At 34.3% G+C, this 20,091-nt stretch overlaps 1 protein-coding gene across 13 annotated transcripts in view; it reads right to left on the bottom strand.

The window, feature by feature from the left end:
* The window catches only part of TAF2 (TATA-box binding protein associated factor 2), an 82,176-nt gene that overhangs the window by 53,741 nt on the left and 8,344 nt on the right, over window positions 1-20,091 (bottom strand). For 9 of the 13 annotated variants that reach the window (XR_014236502.1, XM_082364058.1, XM_082364062.1 and 6 more), the window contains exons 3-10: window positions 19,165-19,325; window positions 11,641-11,759; window positions 10,159-10,300; window positions 8,703-8,934; window positions 6,227-6,411; window positions 4,787-4,900; window positions 3,063-3,162; window positions 1,322-1,407 (exon numbers count right to left, since the gene is read on the bottom strand). Coding sequence is in view for 12 of the 13 variants with exons in the window: in XM_082364058.1 (XP_082220184.1) it covers window positions 1,322-1,407; window positions 3,063-3,162; window positions 4,787-4,900; window positions 6,227-6,411; window positions 8,703-8,934; window positions 10,159-10,300; window positions 11,641-11,759; window positions 19,165-19,325 (1,139 nt within the window). In the remaining variant the exon portion in view is untranslated. Of the gene's footprint in view, window positions 1-1,321; window positions 1,408-3,062; window positions 3,163-4,786; window positions 4,901-6,226; window positions 6,412-8,702; window positions 8,935-10,158; window positions 10,301-11,640; window positions 11,760-19,164; window positions 19,326-20,091 lie in introns of those variants that run through there. The other 4 variants (XM_082364069.1, XM_082364067.1, XM_082364059.1 and 1 more) reach the window with 4 other exon arrangements.

Raw genomic sequence — 20,091 nt, 5'->3', positions numbered from 1 at the left:
CACCAAAGAAGACTACTGATTATACAACTTGCAGTTTCTTAACCTTTGTTGTACTTTTAGACACCTGGGTAGTCTGGTTAATCCTACGGACCACAGAAAAAACTGCTTTTAAATGTGCACAATAAAATACACAGGTTTACAAAGGAAACCAATTATAATGAAATACAGTTATCAAAATATTTTTTAAAACTATGACATTACCAACATATGTGCTAGTATATTAATGCATTAAATAACAAGATCTAGCAGTGGTCTACTGTAGTAACTTTAAGGTAATGAGTGCAAAGAATATTTCAAGGGCTTCCCTGGTGGCGCAGTGGTTGAGAATCTGCCTGCCAATGCAGGGGACACGGGTTCGAGCCCTGGTCTGGGAAGATCCCACATGCCGTGGAGCAACTGGGTCCGTGCGCCACAACTACTGAGCCTGCGCGTCTGGAGCCTGTGCTCCGCAACAAGAGAGGCCGCGATAGTGAGAGGCCCGCGCACCGCGATGAAGAGTGGCCCCCGCTTGCCACAACCAGAGAAAGCCCTTGCACAGAAACAAAGACCCAACACAGTCAAAAAAATAAATAAATTAAAATTAAAAAAAAAAAATATTTCAAGATACTTGCTAACAATTAAAATGTGACAAGAAAACATCCATGATTTCTACTGTTGACAAAGTCAAAGCACTGTCTGTTACCTACAGTCATAATTAAAGGAAACATAAAATTTCAGTTAATGGTGAGTAAAAAATACAGAAAAACTTTCCCATCCAATTCAATCCATATTCCCTTAGGGAATTCACGGACCCTAGAACAAATAAGAATCCCTGCTAGTGCCATTATGTTGTTGTAAGTGGTTGTCTCAGTGACTTGCTAAAAAATAGAAAGGGAAAGAAAAGAAGGAAAGTGAGAAAGAGGGAAATAAAAGGAAAGAGGGAAAAAAGGAAAGAGTAAATAAGTGTCTAGGTAGCTGACCATTCAGATAAACAGGTATAGGTAGGATGTGTTGATGCTGAAATCATCTACTTAGCCTTTTCTATTATTTTTAAACATTTACAAGAATAGTACGATATATAAGCATTAGGAAATTAACATGAAAAAGAAAAAAGCTTTATTATTTTTAGTCTTTTTTTAATGTTTAAATCCATTTACAGTCATCACATGCAATAGTAATGAAAGGAGTAATTAGAATACTACCAATGTCTGTGGGCTCAGTATTATTACAGACCATTATTACCACTTCTTTGGCCTGTGTGGGCCTCGATACACATACAAGTGATCCTAAAAGACTAATCCCACAAAACAAGGTTTGTAGTGTCTCTGAACAATAAACATACTTATCCTTCTCTTTTCCTCCACCAAATATGGGATGTAATAAAACTCCACCAGTTTTTAGTTCATACGCCACTATTTTGTCCAGCTCCTTAAAAAGATATAAAAATAGGGGTCAGTGAAAATTATTTTACATATCAAATTTTAGAATTCAACTGTGGTTTCCAATTTGCTGGAATCAGAATGTAAATTTCTGAAAATAAATGAAATGTATTTGAAGGGTAGTTTATGTTATAAACAAAGCAGACTACACAACTGGCTGAATGATAGAGCCAAAAAGCCCTCTCTACTTTGTGACTTTAGGGCTGGCCAGTAGCCTGGCAACTTTTCCTAATGGCTCTCCTCAACCTCTCTGACCTGTTCTCCAAGTTTATTTCTTCCTTCTCTGTATTTTGCTTCTGGTGGAGGATTTAAGCAAGTAAAAACAAATAGGGATAAAATTATGTCAGGATCTATAATTTTAAAACTTCTCTAGTTTTCTTTAATATGACACAGATCAAAATGAAAAAATAAAAGTTTAAGTGGAAAAAAAGACAACACAACTGTGCTGGAAATTCATGACTAGTTTAAGTAACATACAAGCAGTACAGAGAAGTGGTAAAAATCATAATGAAGTGGTTAAAAGCCAGGTTTGAATCCTGGCTCTACTACTCACTAGCTGTGTAACTTTAGCCAAATAACTTAACCTCTCTGTGCCTCAGTTTCCTTATCTGTAAAATGCAAATAATAACAGAGTAGTTAGGAGGATTAAGATAGTTACTATTTATAAAATGTTTGTAACAGTGCCTGAAACACTAAGTTTTTGAAATTAAAAATGGACTCTTCAGTTCTAGATGCACGAATCTTTTATAGTTCTCGATATTTGAAATCATTTGCAATTACTTTTTGGCTTACTTAAGTTTAGGTTTAGATGGTGAAGGTATATAAAATGAGAAAAGAAGGAGGATAGAGGGGGTCTATTTAATGAGGCTATTAAAGGCTGAAATTTTTCCACCTGAGAGGTGAGAAGATAAACATGATATGATTAAAATGTATATGAACAGAATGGGCTAGGCAAAATACAACTGACTTTCTCTTTTTGGCCAAATCTTTAAATAATGGGAAAAGATGTGAAAATGACAGAGAACATAAATACACTGAAGGACTAGCCAACATATAATAAGTACTTATTATGACCTAGGCACTATGCACATTACATGTATAACGTCTCACAATCCCTGTCCATACTAGTAGTAGCAGTAGATACTACTAGTAGTAGAAGATACTACTACTACTAGTAGATACTACTACTACTTACTCTCCTTATACAAAAGAGGCTTGGAAAGATTAAGCAAAATCATAAATAAAGCTTGTGAATGTATGAAGCAAAATGAAAAGCAAACTGACTCCAGAATCTAGGTTCTAAGCCTAAACAAATTCAGAAAGCACAAAATTACATTAAAAATGACTACTATGAGGAGCTGGAATATATCTAACAACTAACTTTATGTTTAAGGAGCTTAAATATTCTCGTTCTTAGCAAAAAAGTCTTTGGAGGCCAACACTGACAATGGAAAGCAGATAAAATAGACCACTAGTCTTTCTCTGTAAAATGATTCTCATTTTGCTGGAAAAACTCAGGGACTTTCAAATGACAATAAGTATTTTATAGTTACTAAAAAATAAAGGACACATGACTTGAAAATCTGGAGAACACTAACATGTCTTATTGACTTCTAAGTGGATAATGGATCTAGTTGCTTTTACCTCTTTAATCCAATGGCGATATTCATTAACACCAAAAGTTTTTTTCATCCAGAGACCATAAATATAGCCTGAGATTCCCTTCAATACCCATTCATCAGACCTAAGCAAAAAGTCAAATAATAATACATCATTTTATGTATTTTTAATATAAATAACATATAATAAATTTTATTATTTTAATAATAAAAATTCTTCAGATATTTTTGGCCAAAGGCCAAAGAGGGTAACAAAACAAGCATTAGCATGTACTTCTCTGCCTTCTTAAAGAAAATGAAAGTTATCAAACCATTTGGTTTTCCCACTTCCTCTGGCTGAATTCTACCTATCCATTCATTGTACCTTCTTCACATCTGGCATCAACTTAATTATAAGACCACTTTATACTCTTGTTTCAAGGTACCTATGTTTGTGCTTTGCTCTGGCAGTGCTGCTTCCCTTATACCCAAGTCTGCCCATACTGTCTGCCTCTAAGGAAAGACGTGCACATAGCCAGGACCATACTGCTCAATTCTTTTTCTTTTTTTTTTTGATTGATTGATTGATTTATGGCTGCGTTGGGTCTTTGTTGCTGTGCGCGGGCTTTCTCTAGTTGCAGCGAGCGGGGGCTACTCTTCATTGCGGTGGCTACTCTTCACTGCGGTGCGCGGGCTTCTCACTGTGGTGGCTTCTCTTGCTGCGGAGCACGGGCTCTAGGCACGCAGGCTTCAGCAGTTGTGACTTGCGGGCTCTAGAGCGCAGGCTCAGTAGTTGTTGCACACGGGCTTAGCTTCTCCGCGGCATGTGGGATCTTCCCGGACCAGGGCTCGAACCCGGGTCCCCTGCATTGGCAGGCGGATCCTTAACCACTGTGCCATCAGGGAAGCCCAATACTGCTCAATTCTTAAAAGTCCACATTCTTTTATTATCAATCCCATGCATAATTATCAGTGAGATCCTAAGACCTCAAGTTTAAATACTTATTTTTTAGTTTCTTAAGTGGAAAGGCAATGACACCTTCCATTCATTTATTTATTCGTATGTTTATCCATTCATTCATTCTTTCATTAAAACATTTTGTCTATCATGTTCCAGATACTATCATTTAATGAAACTATGTGTCTTGGGAAAATTACAAATCAAGAGGCCTTACCCTCCACCCTTTCCCCTCCAGAAAGAAAGAAAAAGACACCAAGACTTACATACTATATATTATAATCATAAGTTATAGTCTTAAGGGAATTTTGTCTATTTCTTCAAATTCACCTCAAATTTAAAAAAGAAAATAAAAAGTGCTTTATTTCTCACATCTTTCAAGTAAATTAGTACAAATCTAGGAACTAACAGGAAAATCCCTATAGCATCATCACTATTGTAGAGGACCATTATTTTACCTTAAGTATTACCAATTGCACTGAATATTGACATCAGAATTGTAACTATAGTTCTCTGTACACTGAAGTCCTTGTATCTACAGTATTTATTTAGTTCTTTAGGAAACTGATGTTATCAAAATTCTTACCTTATTCTTATTGCAAATTGCAAAATTAACTCTATTGATATACTGAGGACACGGCCAAAAATTTAGGATGAAATTTATACTGATTACTTTTCTTTAAATATATATAATAGTGTCTGTTAATTATCTGCAGTTAGGACAAAGTTCAACTTACACTGCAGGAAAAGAAAATAAAAATAAACTTTCCTGATTCTTCTTCTCAGTAGTTGTAAACTTTGAAATTACTCACCAAGACATTCTGGATATGAAACATCCAAAAAACTGCTGGGCCAAGGACTGGGCTAAACACCTTCTAGTCAAAGGCGTCTCATCTATGATCATGGCGCTGTGTAACAGGTTTGTGCTGGCATTGAAAAGAAGAGACAGCTCATTATAACCAAGAAATAAATAATTATTCAATCAAAATAAAATAATCACACTTTTAAAATAACGGAATTTAATTAACACATAAAAGAGAAAAACCAGAATACTGTCCCCAAGAGCTTTTACAATTTTAGTTGAAACTCATAATCTTAATAACTTTTGTTTAAAGCAAGGACTGTAATGTTTCCCATTGATTTCCATGAAAAATATAAATACCCTTTTAGGGGGGTAGGGGGTTGCAGCATCAATCAGAAACTGATATGTTAATCAGACACTAATCTTTTTATGAAGGGCTCTTCTAATTTCAAAAATCTTTTCCTAATAATACTATTAATTTTTTGTGCTATATTATTTACTTTCAAATGCATTGATCCATCAGATTGTCTAAACAACTCTGAAGAATGCAAGAACACTATTATTATGTCCATTTTACAGATGAGAAAATAGACCCCCCCAAAAAAATGACTGACCCTGAGACATATAACTTCTAAATTTGGCACTTTTCAAGGAATGAAAGAAGGGAGGGAGGTAAAGAGGGTAAAAGAGAAAAGAAATAAAATTTTCTCTCTCTCTTTTTTTTTTTGCATACAAATTTCTGATGATATCAGTAAATTTTTAAATAGTGCTAGGACAAAAACCTCACTAGATACCCATATAGTAACTTGTATCATTTTTATTTTTAATGCATAAGCCAAAAAGAGACTAAAAACACATATGTAAAAAATTAGTATCAGTTAATTCTGGATAAAGATAATATGAATCTTTTGGGTTATTTTGAAATGTTCTTCTTTATGCTTTTCTACATTTTTCAATTTTGAAAACACTGGATTTTCTACAAAGCCAACCATAACTAAAATGAAGGGAAAAGGTTCAAACTGCATCTTAAAATTGATCACAGGGGCTTCCCTGGTGGTGCAGTGGTTAGGAATCTGCCTGCCAATTAAGGGGACCCGGGTTCGAGCCCTGGTCTGGGAAGATCCCACATGTCGCGGAGCAACTAAGCCCGTGTGCCACAACTACTGAGCCTACGCTCTAAAGCCCGCGAGCCACAACTACTGAAGCCCGTGCACCTAGAGCCCATGCTCTGCAACAAGAGAAGCCACCGCAATGAGAAGCCTGCGCACCGCAACGAAGAGTAGCCCCCGCTTACCACAACAAGAGAAAGCCTGCACACAGCAACAAAGACCCAAGGCAGCCAAAAATAAATAAATTAAATAAATAAATTTAAAAAAAAATTGATCACAAAATAAATAACCTATCTTCACATCATTAACCTAATTTAGGCCTTTTGAATTTGGATACAAACCTAAAAATGCTCATGGAAGCATAAGCAGCCACTTCAACATAAGCCTCATCGATGAATACAGTCTTAAAACAAGAATATGGGTATCGACATGTAAGAATTTCTTCATAAAATTCAAAAACTTCATGAAGATACGACGTGGTATGTTTAAGCAATGGAAGAAGTTGAGGTAAACAAAAATGAGTAACCTAAAAATAAAAAGCAGGGAAGAAGATCATTAAATAAAAGAGTTAACTGAAATCTGAAATTTCCTAAATATCTCAGTTATAAATGAAGCTGCATATAAATCCCTCCCCCCCACCTTTTTTTTTTTTAATAAATCCATGGCACTGAGAGAAAATACTGGTATGAAATTAGTGACTATTTTTACTATGTTTACAAAACATTCATTGCACTTAAGACTTAAATTCATGATGGATTATAAGTCTGAAATGCTTAGATCCAATGAAAATAATAACTTTGGTTCCAAATTAAAATTTCTTTTGCATATGCATACAAAACAAGAACAATCTAAATTTCCAAGGCTTATTGTAAACCTGCCTTTGATTCATAAATATCTAACCTAGTGAATACTGTACATCATAGTACTATCTTAAATAATTAACAGTCATTATACTATCTTCAGTACATATAAAAAACAATATGAAAACTGCAGGGAAGCTTACTGGTAGTGAGGAGATAAGAAATACCAGCAACAGAAATAATAAGTCTGATTTTCTCACATTACATCCCACTTTGGACACAGACACTCAAATATCACATACTGTCTCACTGTCTCTTATTATGATTCTGTGCCAAATGAACATCATCAATTATGACATATCACTCTGACTAGAATGACTCAGCAAGGTTTCATGAAGACTACATTTGAGCTAATCTTTTTGAATTGAACAAAAGTTTCATAGATAAGGAGAGGAGGAAAAGAGGACATCCCAAACAGTCAAAGATGGGAAAAAATATGGTTTGGTCAGAAAAAAATCTAAGTAAACTATATTGAATATAACAAACATAAATAGAAAAGTAATGAGGAAAAAGCTAGAAAGGAATATTAGGGTCAAATTCTAGAAGCTCTTGAAAGCCATGCTAAAGAAATTTGATTACTGCAGGATATGGAGGCAAGGAAAGTTTTTAATATACAATAAAAAACTATTCTTCTGACAACATTATAAAAGAACAGATTAGAGACTACCATAAGTGAATGGTGAGCATTTATTTAACATTAGTGGTCAGGGCCCAAACTGCATCATGATAAGCACTCCTCTTGGTACACAAACAAAAAATAAAATAGTATTCATCAAATAAAGAAGACTCACTTTTAGACAAAACTACATGATAGCAAATCTACTGATACTGCAATAGAAACTATTTATTTGAGACAGAGAAAGATTAAGTCACGGGCTTTAAGTATTCAGGAAAAATATTTCTTGACTGTCATTTACCTTTCTCCCATCCAATGGCTCAGAGTGGGAAAACAAAAATTCTTCCAAAATACAAAGCAGGTACTAATCAAATCTTGATTTTCGAGTTGATCATTTACCAAAGATGATAAAATTCACTGCCAATCTTATCAGTGAATATACTTTTAGGAGTCATTGTCAAGACACCAAAAGCAAATCATTCATAAAATATCTTGAGTATTTTCCATGAGTGATTTTATAAATCTTGTAAATTTCAGGAAAGCAAATACAAGAGCAGACTGAGGAGCTCACTGACTTTCCTGGTTGCCCTCAATTTTTGCTCATACAACTGAAAGAAGTTGAGATATACACAGTCATAATATAAGCCTTACAATTAAAAGTAAACTAACTGTAATCAAAAACATAAAGGACTAAGAGTAAATGGAGAGATTCATTCAAATGTTACTTTAAACCTATACAGAAGCTATGAGTGTCAATAACCAATGAATCACTTTATAACCACCAGAAAGTTGATGCTTGAGGAGGCCTAAAAGCACTATGGGGCTTATCAACTGATCCATGATTTGTGGCCAGATGTGGGATGGGAGGAAATTGGGAGGAAACTTTCATTAGTTCATTGACCAGAATTCTAACCCTGCCTGCCTCAGCCTTTTCTCTTCTCTCTATATATGCTGAAGAGAGAATAAATCTTGCTCTTTAATTTTGAAATTGTAGTATTTCAGGTTCTGGAGATGGAACTATAACATTCATAAACTCATGTTAATTCTGTAACACAATCAGTTTCAGAAATCAACCTATATTCTAACCAACCTATACTCTAAGGTATACTTGAAGCTCTTTTGGAACACTAAGCCCTCTGGTGAAAAAAATACAGAATTTTAATATGCCAGCATTTTAAAAGGAGTTCATGTCATTATATATTTCAGGTGAAGAAACCTTTTCTCTCTAGTGATAGTTCTAACAGTTGAAAGAAGAATTAAGAAAAACTTAGTACTTAATTAATATTCTTCTGATTAGGCATGAAAGAGTGGGAGGGAAAGAAGCAAGAAGCTATGATTTACCTCATGCATATATGGATCTACAAGTATTTCAAAAGGTCCAATGGCCAAGGAGATATTCGATGCAGCTGTTGGAATGGTAAGCATGTAATGGAAGGTTTTCTTCCTCATATCATGGGTATACACTGTCTCCACCAAATCTCCACTGGAAACAGCCACCATTGCAGCATCCACTGTAAATTCTAATTTCCATGTACATAATTCAGAGTATGAATCAACACATGGGAACCAAAATCTAGAAAAAAGATCAATAGTGCAGAAAACATGTTGAAAGTGTAACCTACATTGTTTCTGCCACATATAAGTTATTTTAACATTTACAGAATATGCACAAGAAGAAATTTTAGCTATTTGCCCACTGATGTTTTTTACTGAGCAATCTAAAAGAATGTGATTAAAGATAGAGTCCTGTCTCCAAATATTATTGGCAATATTAATAAAATATATCATGTAGTACCTCCAGTTTAAACCCTGAAAAGAGGTAATCAATTCTTAGTTTCCAATTTTTTAATTAAAAATAATTTTTACTTGTATATTCACAGTCAGTTTTTATGTAGCATTCATTTTTGGAAACTAAAAATGCCTACAAAAAAGTTTTAAAACATACAATATTCAGAATCTACTCCATAACGTCAGGAAACTGCTTTTCTGGAGTATGTGATGCATTGCATAAATTCAAACAATGCTGGTAAAGGCAGACATAAAATTTCTACTCAATGTTCTATTCAGATCAGGTTTTACTATGTGCCAGGGTCTGTACTTGTTACTGAAACACGGAGAAATATAAGACATCATCCCTGGCTTGGAGGAGTTAATAATCTGAGGAGACTACACATAACATAATATTTCAATAACACGGTTAACTGTAGAGCTATGAGAATGAACTACAATTACATGCAACAATAAAGGTACATCTCACTACCACAATGTTACACAAGAAAGGCAGATATAAAGAGCATAAGGCATATGCTTCCATTTAATAAAGTTCAAAGATAGGTGTTATCAATCTACAGTATTTTAGAAATCAGGATGGTGGTTGCCCTAGGGCAGGAGGCTACCAGGTGGGCAAGAGTGAATGGAAGTGGGTAGAAGGGGGTACTCTGTGATGCTGGTAATGTTAATGTTCTTTTTCTTGATGTGAGTGTGAATTACACGAGTTTGTTCACTTGTGAAAATGTATTGAGCTTTCTATTTACAATTTGTGTAATTTTCTGTATATTTTACTTCAATACAAAAGTTTAAAAAATGAAAGAATTGAGACGACTTTAGAACATTAGACTTGAAAAGGAAAGGAGGGAAAACAGGATTGAAGAGGAACAAGATTCAGAAGAGGTTCAAGTAGTTGGGGATCAAGTTCATACTTCTCATTTTATACTAAATACATGTATTGCATATTCATAGAAAAAAATGCAATTGAAAAAATGAAATCAACTGAAATACGTAAGAATTAGTAATCTACCTTGTGGAATTTTGATACCCACAAGAGAAAACATGAGCACCTCTCTCTGCCATACTTCCCTCTACACTGGGTACCACAAAATGAAGACCTCCTTTTGGCTGATCCAAAGAAAAATTGATGTGTATCTTTAGCACCTTTAGTTCTGCAACAAATAAATACATACATACATTGATATATAAAAATATAGTTAGGTAACAGTGGTCGATATAATAAGGGCAAAGACTTACACTGAACATAAAGTGGGAATCAAAGGCTGAGTTTTACATAAAAGATCACACTACTTAACCTAGTTTAGGCTTTTACCATCTCTTTGCCTACAGGAACTCAACAGTCTCCTTCCACTGGTGTTCTTACCTCCACTCAATTCTAGTCACTGCTAGCTGTGTTCTCCCAAAATATTGGTCATACCATATCCCCCTCTCAACATTTCTGACAATGCTATACTGCCTAAAGAAAAGAGTTTAAAACTACCACATGGTTAAGGCCTTCCAGATCCAATTCAAAAGTTACTTTTCAAGTTTGTTCTGTTAGTACATTCTCGCACAGATTGGTAACCCTACTTGTGACTTTAAGGAGTAGGAGGAGTAGGGAGTGGGGTAGGAGGGAAGGACTACCCAAAAATTTACATTATGCAGCATTATTTACTATGTTTGATTTCTAAGTAATAAATACGTGTTGCTTCCGTAAGATTAAAAAAGATGTTCCTTTTAATTTCCCTCCAAACATTACAACCAATATGGACTTTCTCCAACCCATGAACATGCAATGATGACCTTCCACGCCTGCCCCCTAAACTAGGCAACCCCCCTGCAAGGTAAACCCCTCCCCCCACCATATACACACACAAACTATCCAAAAAGAGCAAAAACAAAACAAAGTCTTTTACTTCCTTATCTTGGTTAATTTTATAAAGCAAAATAAAGGTAGGCAGAAGGTTATGTATGATAATTATAATGGCTGTAACTTTATACAAGGAAATAAAAAAGATTCAGAAATAATAAGACAAAGTAAAAGTAGGCAGAGTGGGTGTTAGCAGCCCTACGTTCTAGCCTTGGCTCTACTACTAATTAGTGACATTCAGCAGGTCACTTACTCTCTTTAAACCTCAGATTACTCTTCCGTAAAAGGAAAGAATTGAATCAGATGACTTTTTAGGATCCTTCCTTTTATAAAATGCTATAATTCTAAACTGAGTAAATTCTGTGTGGGTTCTCAAATCTTGACAAATTGTTCCAACCATCTAATTTTTGTTTTACAACTTTCGCTTTAAAAGCAACAGTGAAATGAGTTGCTTTTTGTCATAGCCCTTGATTGCTATTTTCCTGTTAGCCAATTATCTTTAAGGAAAAAAAGAGCTTCCAACTCCTGTATATTTCAACTGATTAATTTATAATTTAGGTACCATTAATTTTCATGAAAAGATTCTAGTCACTGAATCCAACATGATTTTACTGTATACTCAACATGTTCTTGGTATTTTACCATCAACGTGTTTCCATAACTCTGATGGAACCTTAATGCAAAGTTCTCCATTTCCTGCATCAGGATCCACAGCACTAACCGCAGCTGCGTAAGCATTGGAAAAATAATTGAGATTTCTCCTGGGGGGAAAAAAGAGAAAGCCAGCTTTAATAATAAGCCATATATTTCACCAGGCATTTTCTTAAATACTTGGCACCATTTGTTTGTAACCATTATATCAACTTACATAACTCACAGGAATGCTCTTTAGCCAAGTAACTGTTGCTCTATTTCCCAAGACTAAAACTATTAAACTATAAATGCAATGGCATATATAGTCTACTTGCCAATGCTATGTGATTATTATGACTATCACACCCTTCATTAATTTTAGAATGCCAAAGCCACTACACTTTCTTAATACAAATGTAAAGAATATACATAGAATTGAAGAAATAATTATTCTTTATCAATCTGGCAAAAATTTGAATGGATTCAACAAGCTTTATAATCTAATAGAAATTAAGATGTTTAAAACAAATCAGAATGGGAATTAATTCCTCAAAATATAATACTGCTCCCCTCCACTCCCCAGTACGTGACAATGTAAGCTTAATGAAGGAGAGGAACTTTTGGATGGTTCACTGTTATATCCCCTAAATGCCAGGGAGCACTCAAAAAATATTTGTTCAATAGGTACTTGGCCTTATTTCCTACTGAATGAAAACAATACACAGAAGCCTTATGGAAATATGAAAATACTGTTCTCATCTGATTTTCTAATTTTATTCCATAAAAATAACTCATATATATATATGTATATACATACACACACATATCGCATTTCCTCACTGAAATCAGTTAAAGTAATATGGAAGAAGTGGAAGAAAGAAAAAAGACAAGGAATGGCAAGAGCGAGAAAACAAGATCAGACACAATACTGTGAGCCATATTCTTGTTGTGCACCTTTATGTCTATCATCTTGCCATTAGATAACTCCACAAAATAAAGTCAGTGATATTTCACTAGCTTAATAAATTTTTAACCTAGTTAAAAGACAAGTTTCATATACTCTACAGAGTAATTATAGGGAAAATACACTCTCAATATGACGGAGGCCATTTCCTCCCCCCCATCTCCAACTCTCTCCTAACTAGGAAGGATGTACTATTAACTATGACTTTTAACAACTACAAAACACAAGGTTCTTAAAGTAGTTAAGCAGACTTCTCAATAATTTTAACACTTTCTTTCTCTTAGATAAATAAGTAAAATAAAAGGTATTAAAAACTCCAGGACCACAATAAAAAACAAATGACTGTTTTTTCACATACCATCTTTTTTTGTTTGTTTTTAATTATCTTACAGTAAAAGTAACTTTTTTCCTTTGGTATATAATTCTATAAATTTTAACATGTGTAACCATCACCACAATCAGGATATAGAACAGTTCTGCCTTCCCCAAAAGCCCCTTGTGCTATGCCCTGTGTCAAATAAATGGAATCATACAGAATGCAACCTTTTGAGGCTGGCTTATCTCACTCAGTATGTCTTTGAAATTCATCTAAGGTGTTACATGTATCTATTGTTTGTCCCTTTTTATAATGAATAGTATTACATTGAATAGACTGTACCACAGATTGTTTATTCATTCGTCCACTGAAAGACATCTGGGTTGCTTCCAGCTTTTGGCTACCAGGAATAAAGCTGCTACAAATAACTGTGTATCAGTTTTTATGTGAATTTAATGTTCATTTCTGTAGTACAAACACCCAAGAGTGGGACTGCTGAGTCATATGGTAAATATAAGTTTAGCTTTGTAAGAATCTGCTAAACTGTTGTCCAGAATAGCTATACCATTCTGCATTCTCATCAGCAATATATGAACATGCCAGTTGCTCTGCATCCTTACCAGTACTTAGTTAACATACCATCTAATTTTAAAAACTACTTTGTATTTTTATAGGTTGCAATTTCTTTTCAATAAAATTTCAGAAACATGAAATCTGAAAGATAGCTGAAGAACTTGTAATATCCCCGTTATCTGTGAAATTCAAAAATAAAAAAATTTTTGTTACACAAAAGGCCATATTTAAATATTACATATTAAACCACTCATTTTTTTTTTATGGAAAATTATTCTCACTTAATCTTATTTCCTGAGAAAAGGTAAAGTGGTCCAAATAAAATGGTGAGTCATTATAAATGGAATCTATTGGAAAGTCAGTTATGAGGAACAATCTTCTCATGGTTTGGATTTCAGTGTTTCCTTTCATAATATGAATCAAAAATGTTTCCTTCCATAATAACCTAATAAAAGCCAAAAATTACAAGACAAGATTATAAGTGTTTCCAATTTTCAGAATAATAATAATTGCAAAATATTAATATGCCCCTGCCCTGTAACTACCACCATGGCAATCCCCATTCTTCCTTAAGGAAACAAAGCTTAAAGGTGAGTAATGTTGTAGGGGATACTTAAAAACTAGTAAATTAAAGTAATCAAAAGAATTTTCTCCAAGAACCTATTATAAATATCTATATTAAATTAAAATAAGCTGTTAATTCTTTGTCAGATAAAGAACGTGTGCTTCTTAAAACTGTGTGTGCAGATTTTGCAAAACTTAAGATTTAATTATTTGTAAACTTTTTCTCCATTTAAAAAAATTTCATGGAAGCACAATATACGTCAGAAATATATATATACACTCTAAGTATACAGTTCGATGAATTTTCACAAAACCAAAGCAGCCAGCATGCAGAGCAAGAACAGACCTTTACCAGCCTCCCAGAAGCCCTCTTGTAATCACTAACCTAGCCCTGCTTCCCACCACCAAGGGTAACCTATTATTCTGACATCTAATGAGATAGATTAACAACTTAATACACATTCTTTTGTGTCTGACTTGTTTTATTCAACATTAAGTTTGTGAAATCCATCTATATCATTGCATCTAGCTGTTGGTCATTCAGTCTCATTACTTTTAGAATTCCAACAGTGTAAGAATATACCACAATCTACCATTCTACCATTGATGGGTTTTCAGGTAATTTACAGTTTTGACTATTACAAATGCTGCTGTGAACAGTTCTGTACTTTTTTCTTGGTGAACATACTGGATATACACGTAGGAGTGAGACCACCAATCATAGAGTATGTATACATTCAATCTCAAATTACATTTCTATTAGCTGTGTTTGAGAGTTCTACTCTATATCCTTGTCAACACTCAGTTTTTTCTCCTGTCTTATAATTCACATACAGAATAAAATAAATAAATAAGTAAAAGCCAACAGAAAAATCCATTTTCCAGAAATGGAACCAATATCAAAATTAACAAAAATGACTTTCAAAAATAACTGAAACAACATTTGATAATGATGCCATGAAATAAGGTTGCTTAGAGAAAACCCCACCTTAACAAGTTTTTCTATGAAAAAGCCTAGGGTATTTCACTGATAACAAGCTCAAACTTGAGTCAATTACTTTAAAGTAGCTATTTGTGAAAAGCTAATGAATTTCAAGCCACTAGAAATAATGAGTATAGGTAAGAACAAAATGGCTTTACTGCTATGCATGTGTGATTACAAGAAGTCCAAATAAGAAGAACCCTATCTAGTTCTAGGGTTACCACATTTAAGAAAACACAATGCCAAACCAGAGAGTATTCAGAGCACGGCAAAGAGAATGGTTAACAAATTTGGAAAGAGTTTTAAATGAGGAATGGTTGAAAGTATTGAGATACTACAGACTGGAAAAGAGAAAACTTACGGGAAAACAATTTTTAACTAGCATAAGTTTGTGAACATTATAGCAAAACAGACTGTGGCTCGATGTAATAAAGAACTTTCTAGCATTCAGAAATGAAAGGGGTGCTTTAAAATATAGTAAGCTCTCCTGAGCTGGACGTATTCAAGCAGAAGGTAGAAGAGTATAGGAAAAATTCCTGCTGAAGTTTTGACTAAACAAACCCCAAAGTTCTTCCAATTATGACAACTAAATTCCAAGCAATACGACTAAAACAACTGCCAGTGAGGCACTGTGGGCTGAGTTAAAATATAAAACTAGTATCCATATTACTTAACCATAATCAATAAAGGAATCAACCACTTCTACCATATGATATCAGTAAAATAATAACATTTAAAATCTCTTTGTAGACGTCTGTATTAAAATATAGGACCTAGAAAATCTTTTTTTTAAAAAAGCAATTTAAAAAATCAATTCTAATCACTCTAAAAATTGCTCCAATCACTCAAAGTTACTTCATTTATATCTTAAGTTAGCTTCATTTCTACTGCCACTCCTTAATGGAAATGAAGACAGGAGACAGGAATTAAATTGATTCTTGAAACTCAGGAAAGTGGAGACTTTTCAAGTAAAATAAAAAAGGTCTTCTCAAAGTAGCAAAGCCTATCCAGGGAAGGAAAAGAAACAAGGCGGAAAGAGATGTCAGCCACTGTAGGCTACTCATACACAGAAACAGTCTCTGGTAAAATCTACATTTACCTTATTCTAAGAAGAGAGAAACGTAGCAAAAAAAAAAAAAAAAAGAAAAAACAAATACAAACAGAAAAACCACCAAAGAGACATAGCTTCTATGGAGGCAAACTATACCTACAATATGTAAGATTCAAACAGAAAATATATTTGGAGAAGCTTCAAGTGCTTAAATTATTTTCCTGGCAGACAATAAGCCAGAGAGAGAGAGAGAGAGAGAGAGAGACACAGAGAGACAGAGACACAGACGGAGAGAAAGAGAAGCCTTATAGATGTTACATAACCAACAGGTATTTTATTTGCTAGCACAGGTAATTTAACAACTCAGCTAACGTTTAGTTGGATCAAATAGGTAGAAATGCCTTTTAGTCCCTTATCTAAATGTTTCCCTTCCTTACATTCCCCCTGCAGTTCAAAGGTGCTGAATCTCAACCAAGGTAAGCACACTCTTGCCATTAAAAATAGGAGGGCCTGGCACCTTAACTTTAAAACAAATAAGGAGAAAATGTGATGAAGTAGCATATTACTTCTTTGAATGTTTAGGACATTCTTGTACATATTCAAGACCAAATTTAACCACTGAGTTTTAAGTTTAACTTTCAATTCAAATCTGCTACATTTAATTTCTGTTTCAGTTTTAGCAGAAATTTTACTGCTTCATTAGAGAAAGAAAGTTATTTTAGAAACAAGAAAAGTAACAGAAGTATCTAGGGACATGCTAAAGACCTTAACTATCTGCTTTTGCCAAAGTTCTCTTTAAAAATAAATAACATCATTCACACGAGATACCTTTCACATCTAACTGCTAAGCAGTATTTCTTCTGACTAACTGGTAGGTTTCTGTCTTTTGCCTTACAAATCTTATGAACAATAGTGTTTCCCTCTTTCGTATGGCAACCAGAAATATCAAAACCAAATCTACAGTTTTCCTCTAGTAACTTAACAGTGTGGTACCCAGCATCCTATACTTTTTTACCCTTTGTGCTAATTTCATTAGCTACTTTAAAAAACTGTTGTCTAATAAAATTCTAAAACCACTCTCAAATCCTCTTTTGAACAAGTCAGAGAATAAACAAACACCAGCAAAAATAACTGTCATCTCTCTTAAAAAGTAATCAGGATTCTAGAGCCAGGCAGAAAATACTAAGTGACCATGGTTAAGAGAGCTCTGGTGCTACCTGAAAAGAAAAGTTTAAATATATTCTATCTTTCCCAATTTCCTAACCTAACCTTCGAAAATATTCTCCTTTATGACTTCCTTTTCTTTCTTTATAATACTAAAAGTGATGAGGTATCTTCCCCATCACTAGAGAAAAGTTTTAGGGGATATCATCACCTCAAAATTAACATAGCAAAGCTTGCTTTCTCAACAGATTTGAAGTCCACTGTTCCTGTCATTGCACTGTCACAGGTTATCTTCTTTGAGACCTGAGCAGCAACAACTGGTAAAGCAGCTGTGCAAACACTGTTTTGTGACTGGCAGATGGAGAAGCTTCCTTACCCTGTCATCAACGCAGAGTTCTAGGCTTGACAGGGTGGCTATTTTGGCCTCTGGCAAGGTAATGGCTCCCCTACCTGCTCTTTTACACATGCCTTTTCCATCCATTAGTGGTACATACTTACTGCTCCAAAGGCAAATGATTGTTTTTTTTCTGGGGGAAAGAGGATGCAGATGATTTTGTAATAAGTCTTTTCATGTCAGTTCCACAAGTGTGGCTGTAAAAGCATGTAATTTCAACCACTCACCTTTATAGAACGGGAAGTCACATGAGCAATTCAGAGACATCCTGAATTTTCCCAACACCGTTTTCTCTTCTGAGTTTCAAAGATTTTAAACCAATGATTATTGGGATGATAAATATGTCCATTGATAAGTCTCCTTTCTCAACCCTCCCAATCCCTTAAAGCAGTGGTTCCTTCTCAAGCTTTACCTTTTATCAGAATCACCTGGCAGGCTAGTTGAAACACAAATTGCAAGACCCTATCCCCAGTTTCTGAACCAGTAGGTCTGGGGTACTGCTTGGAAATTTGCATTTCTAACAAGTTCCCAGGTGATGTTGATGCTGCTTGTCTAGGTGTCACACTTTGAGAACTGCTGCCGTTAAGTCAAATATTATACGTACAGACTAGTTAAAATATCACCTTGACTAAACAGAGTTTACAGTTTGGGGCATTCTAACCCAAAATACTAAGAATCACAGAAATGATATAATCCAATGCTATCAAAACGGAAAAAACAAGTGCCTTCAAATGTGGTTGACAGTATTTAAAGCAGTACAAATCTTCCCAGGGCACAATCAAGTGAAATGCTAAAAAGAGCCATAAATGAATAATAAGTAATCCTATTTTCCTAAGGAAATAATTCAAAGTAAAAGAAAAAAAAAGATCTAGAAAATAATCATGTCACCCACAGTATACTGAATAAATGGAATATTACCTGACCATAAAAACAATAAAAAAACGAAGCCTATCATGTTATATGTGGAAAGGTGAAAACAAAGTATTTAAATGAAAGAGGCAGAACATAAAGCTGACCACAAAGATGTAAGTTTACTGATAAAAATCAGAAGTAGCCTCAATAGATGCAATATTTAAGGTGAAGGAATGAGATATTTCAGACTATTTTTATATGATATTCTAAAGCTGTCAAATATTTTATAGAATATTTTAAAGTAGTTTCTGGTCTACAGATTACAGTATCATCTAATTCACTGAAGATTACATTAATATCTATGAAACTAATATTTTTTTAAAACTTTAAAAGTAGAAAAATGGCTAAGAAAATTTATTTAAAGTTCTCTGATAGTACTTCTTTAAAACTGCAGTCTGAAGAAAGGAAACTTAATAACTTACTATGTTGACCAGAGCTAGTAAAATGTTTTGTACCAAATGTGTGCAGTGGTAGAAGCAACAGAAATTATAATTAGAAAAAATAAATTGGGAACCAGAATCTAATAATAATCTAAGAAAAATCTGTTGAAAAAAATCCAATCAATGAAAAAAAAAACTGTTAGAAATATCGACTTTTAAAGCATGTAACTTACTGTTTTGATTCATTGTGACAAACTTCCAAGGTTGGATCATTATAAATAAAAGCAGCTTCTAAATCATTGATCCTTACTCGGTATATTCTACACTGTTTGCTGTTCAACTTGATTCTATTTAAGTTTGCAACTGTGGGAAATATAGTCAGTTCCACAAATCCCTGTAAAGATAAAGAATAATAATTTCATTAAAATGAACACAGGTATGTTTTAGAACATATTTCTTTGATTTCTACTACTTATACACATACTACAATCCAGAGACAGAATCCCAAATAGCTACACACATACAAGTACTCTCCAAGGATCTTCACTTCAACTATGGCTGTCCTAGTGACTGAAAGGGTGTGAATTACATATACTTTATTATCCTGGTGGTTCACATTCACTACCAGTGAAAAGTAGACCATCTGCTAGAGAAGAAAGTAAAAGGACTACTCACAAACCTAAGAATTTATAGACAGACTGGAATCCAAACAGAGAGGAAGGGGGAAAAAAAAAAAACCAACAGAGCAAAAAGAGAATCAAAACCACTTCAGTGAGTAAAAGAACAAGGCCCCTCAAAATAGGGTAAAAAACTATACCACCAAAGCTAACAAGTATGAGTCTCTCCTCATGGGAGGTAAATCAGGACGTGAAGTGGCAAGAGTTACAAGAAACATTTAGGCAAGTAGGGAAAAATCTACCTCCACCTCCAAGAGCAGCAGACACTTCAAAGTGCTGCATGATTTCCTATCAAGCAGTCCCAAGGCCATACATAGTTCTACCACATTAGCTGTGTGGCGAGCCATCTATCTGAAGCAGGTACATAAGACATGAGAGACAGCTAAATATACCAACTGTCCACCACCCTCTTGCATTGAATCAAATGGGAAAGATGGACCATTGAAACACTGAATGTATGTCCAGTGAGTTTAATATTCTGGG

Source organism: Balaenoptera borealis, assembly GCF_965194805.1.
Source record: "Balaenoptera borealis genome assembly, chromosome: 17".
Classification (NCBI taxonomy): domain Eukaryota; kingdom Metazoa; phylum Chordata; class Mammalia; order Artiodactyla; family Balaenopteridae; genus Balaenoptera; species Balaenoptera borealis.
This window is presented reverse-complemented; position numbering and strand designations above follow the sequence as displayed.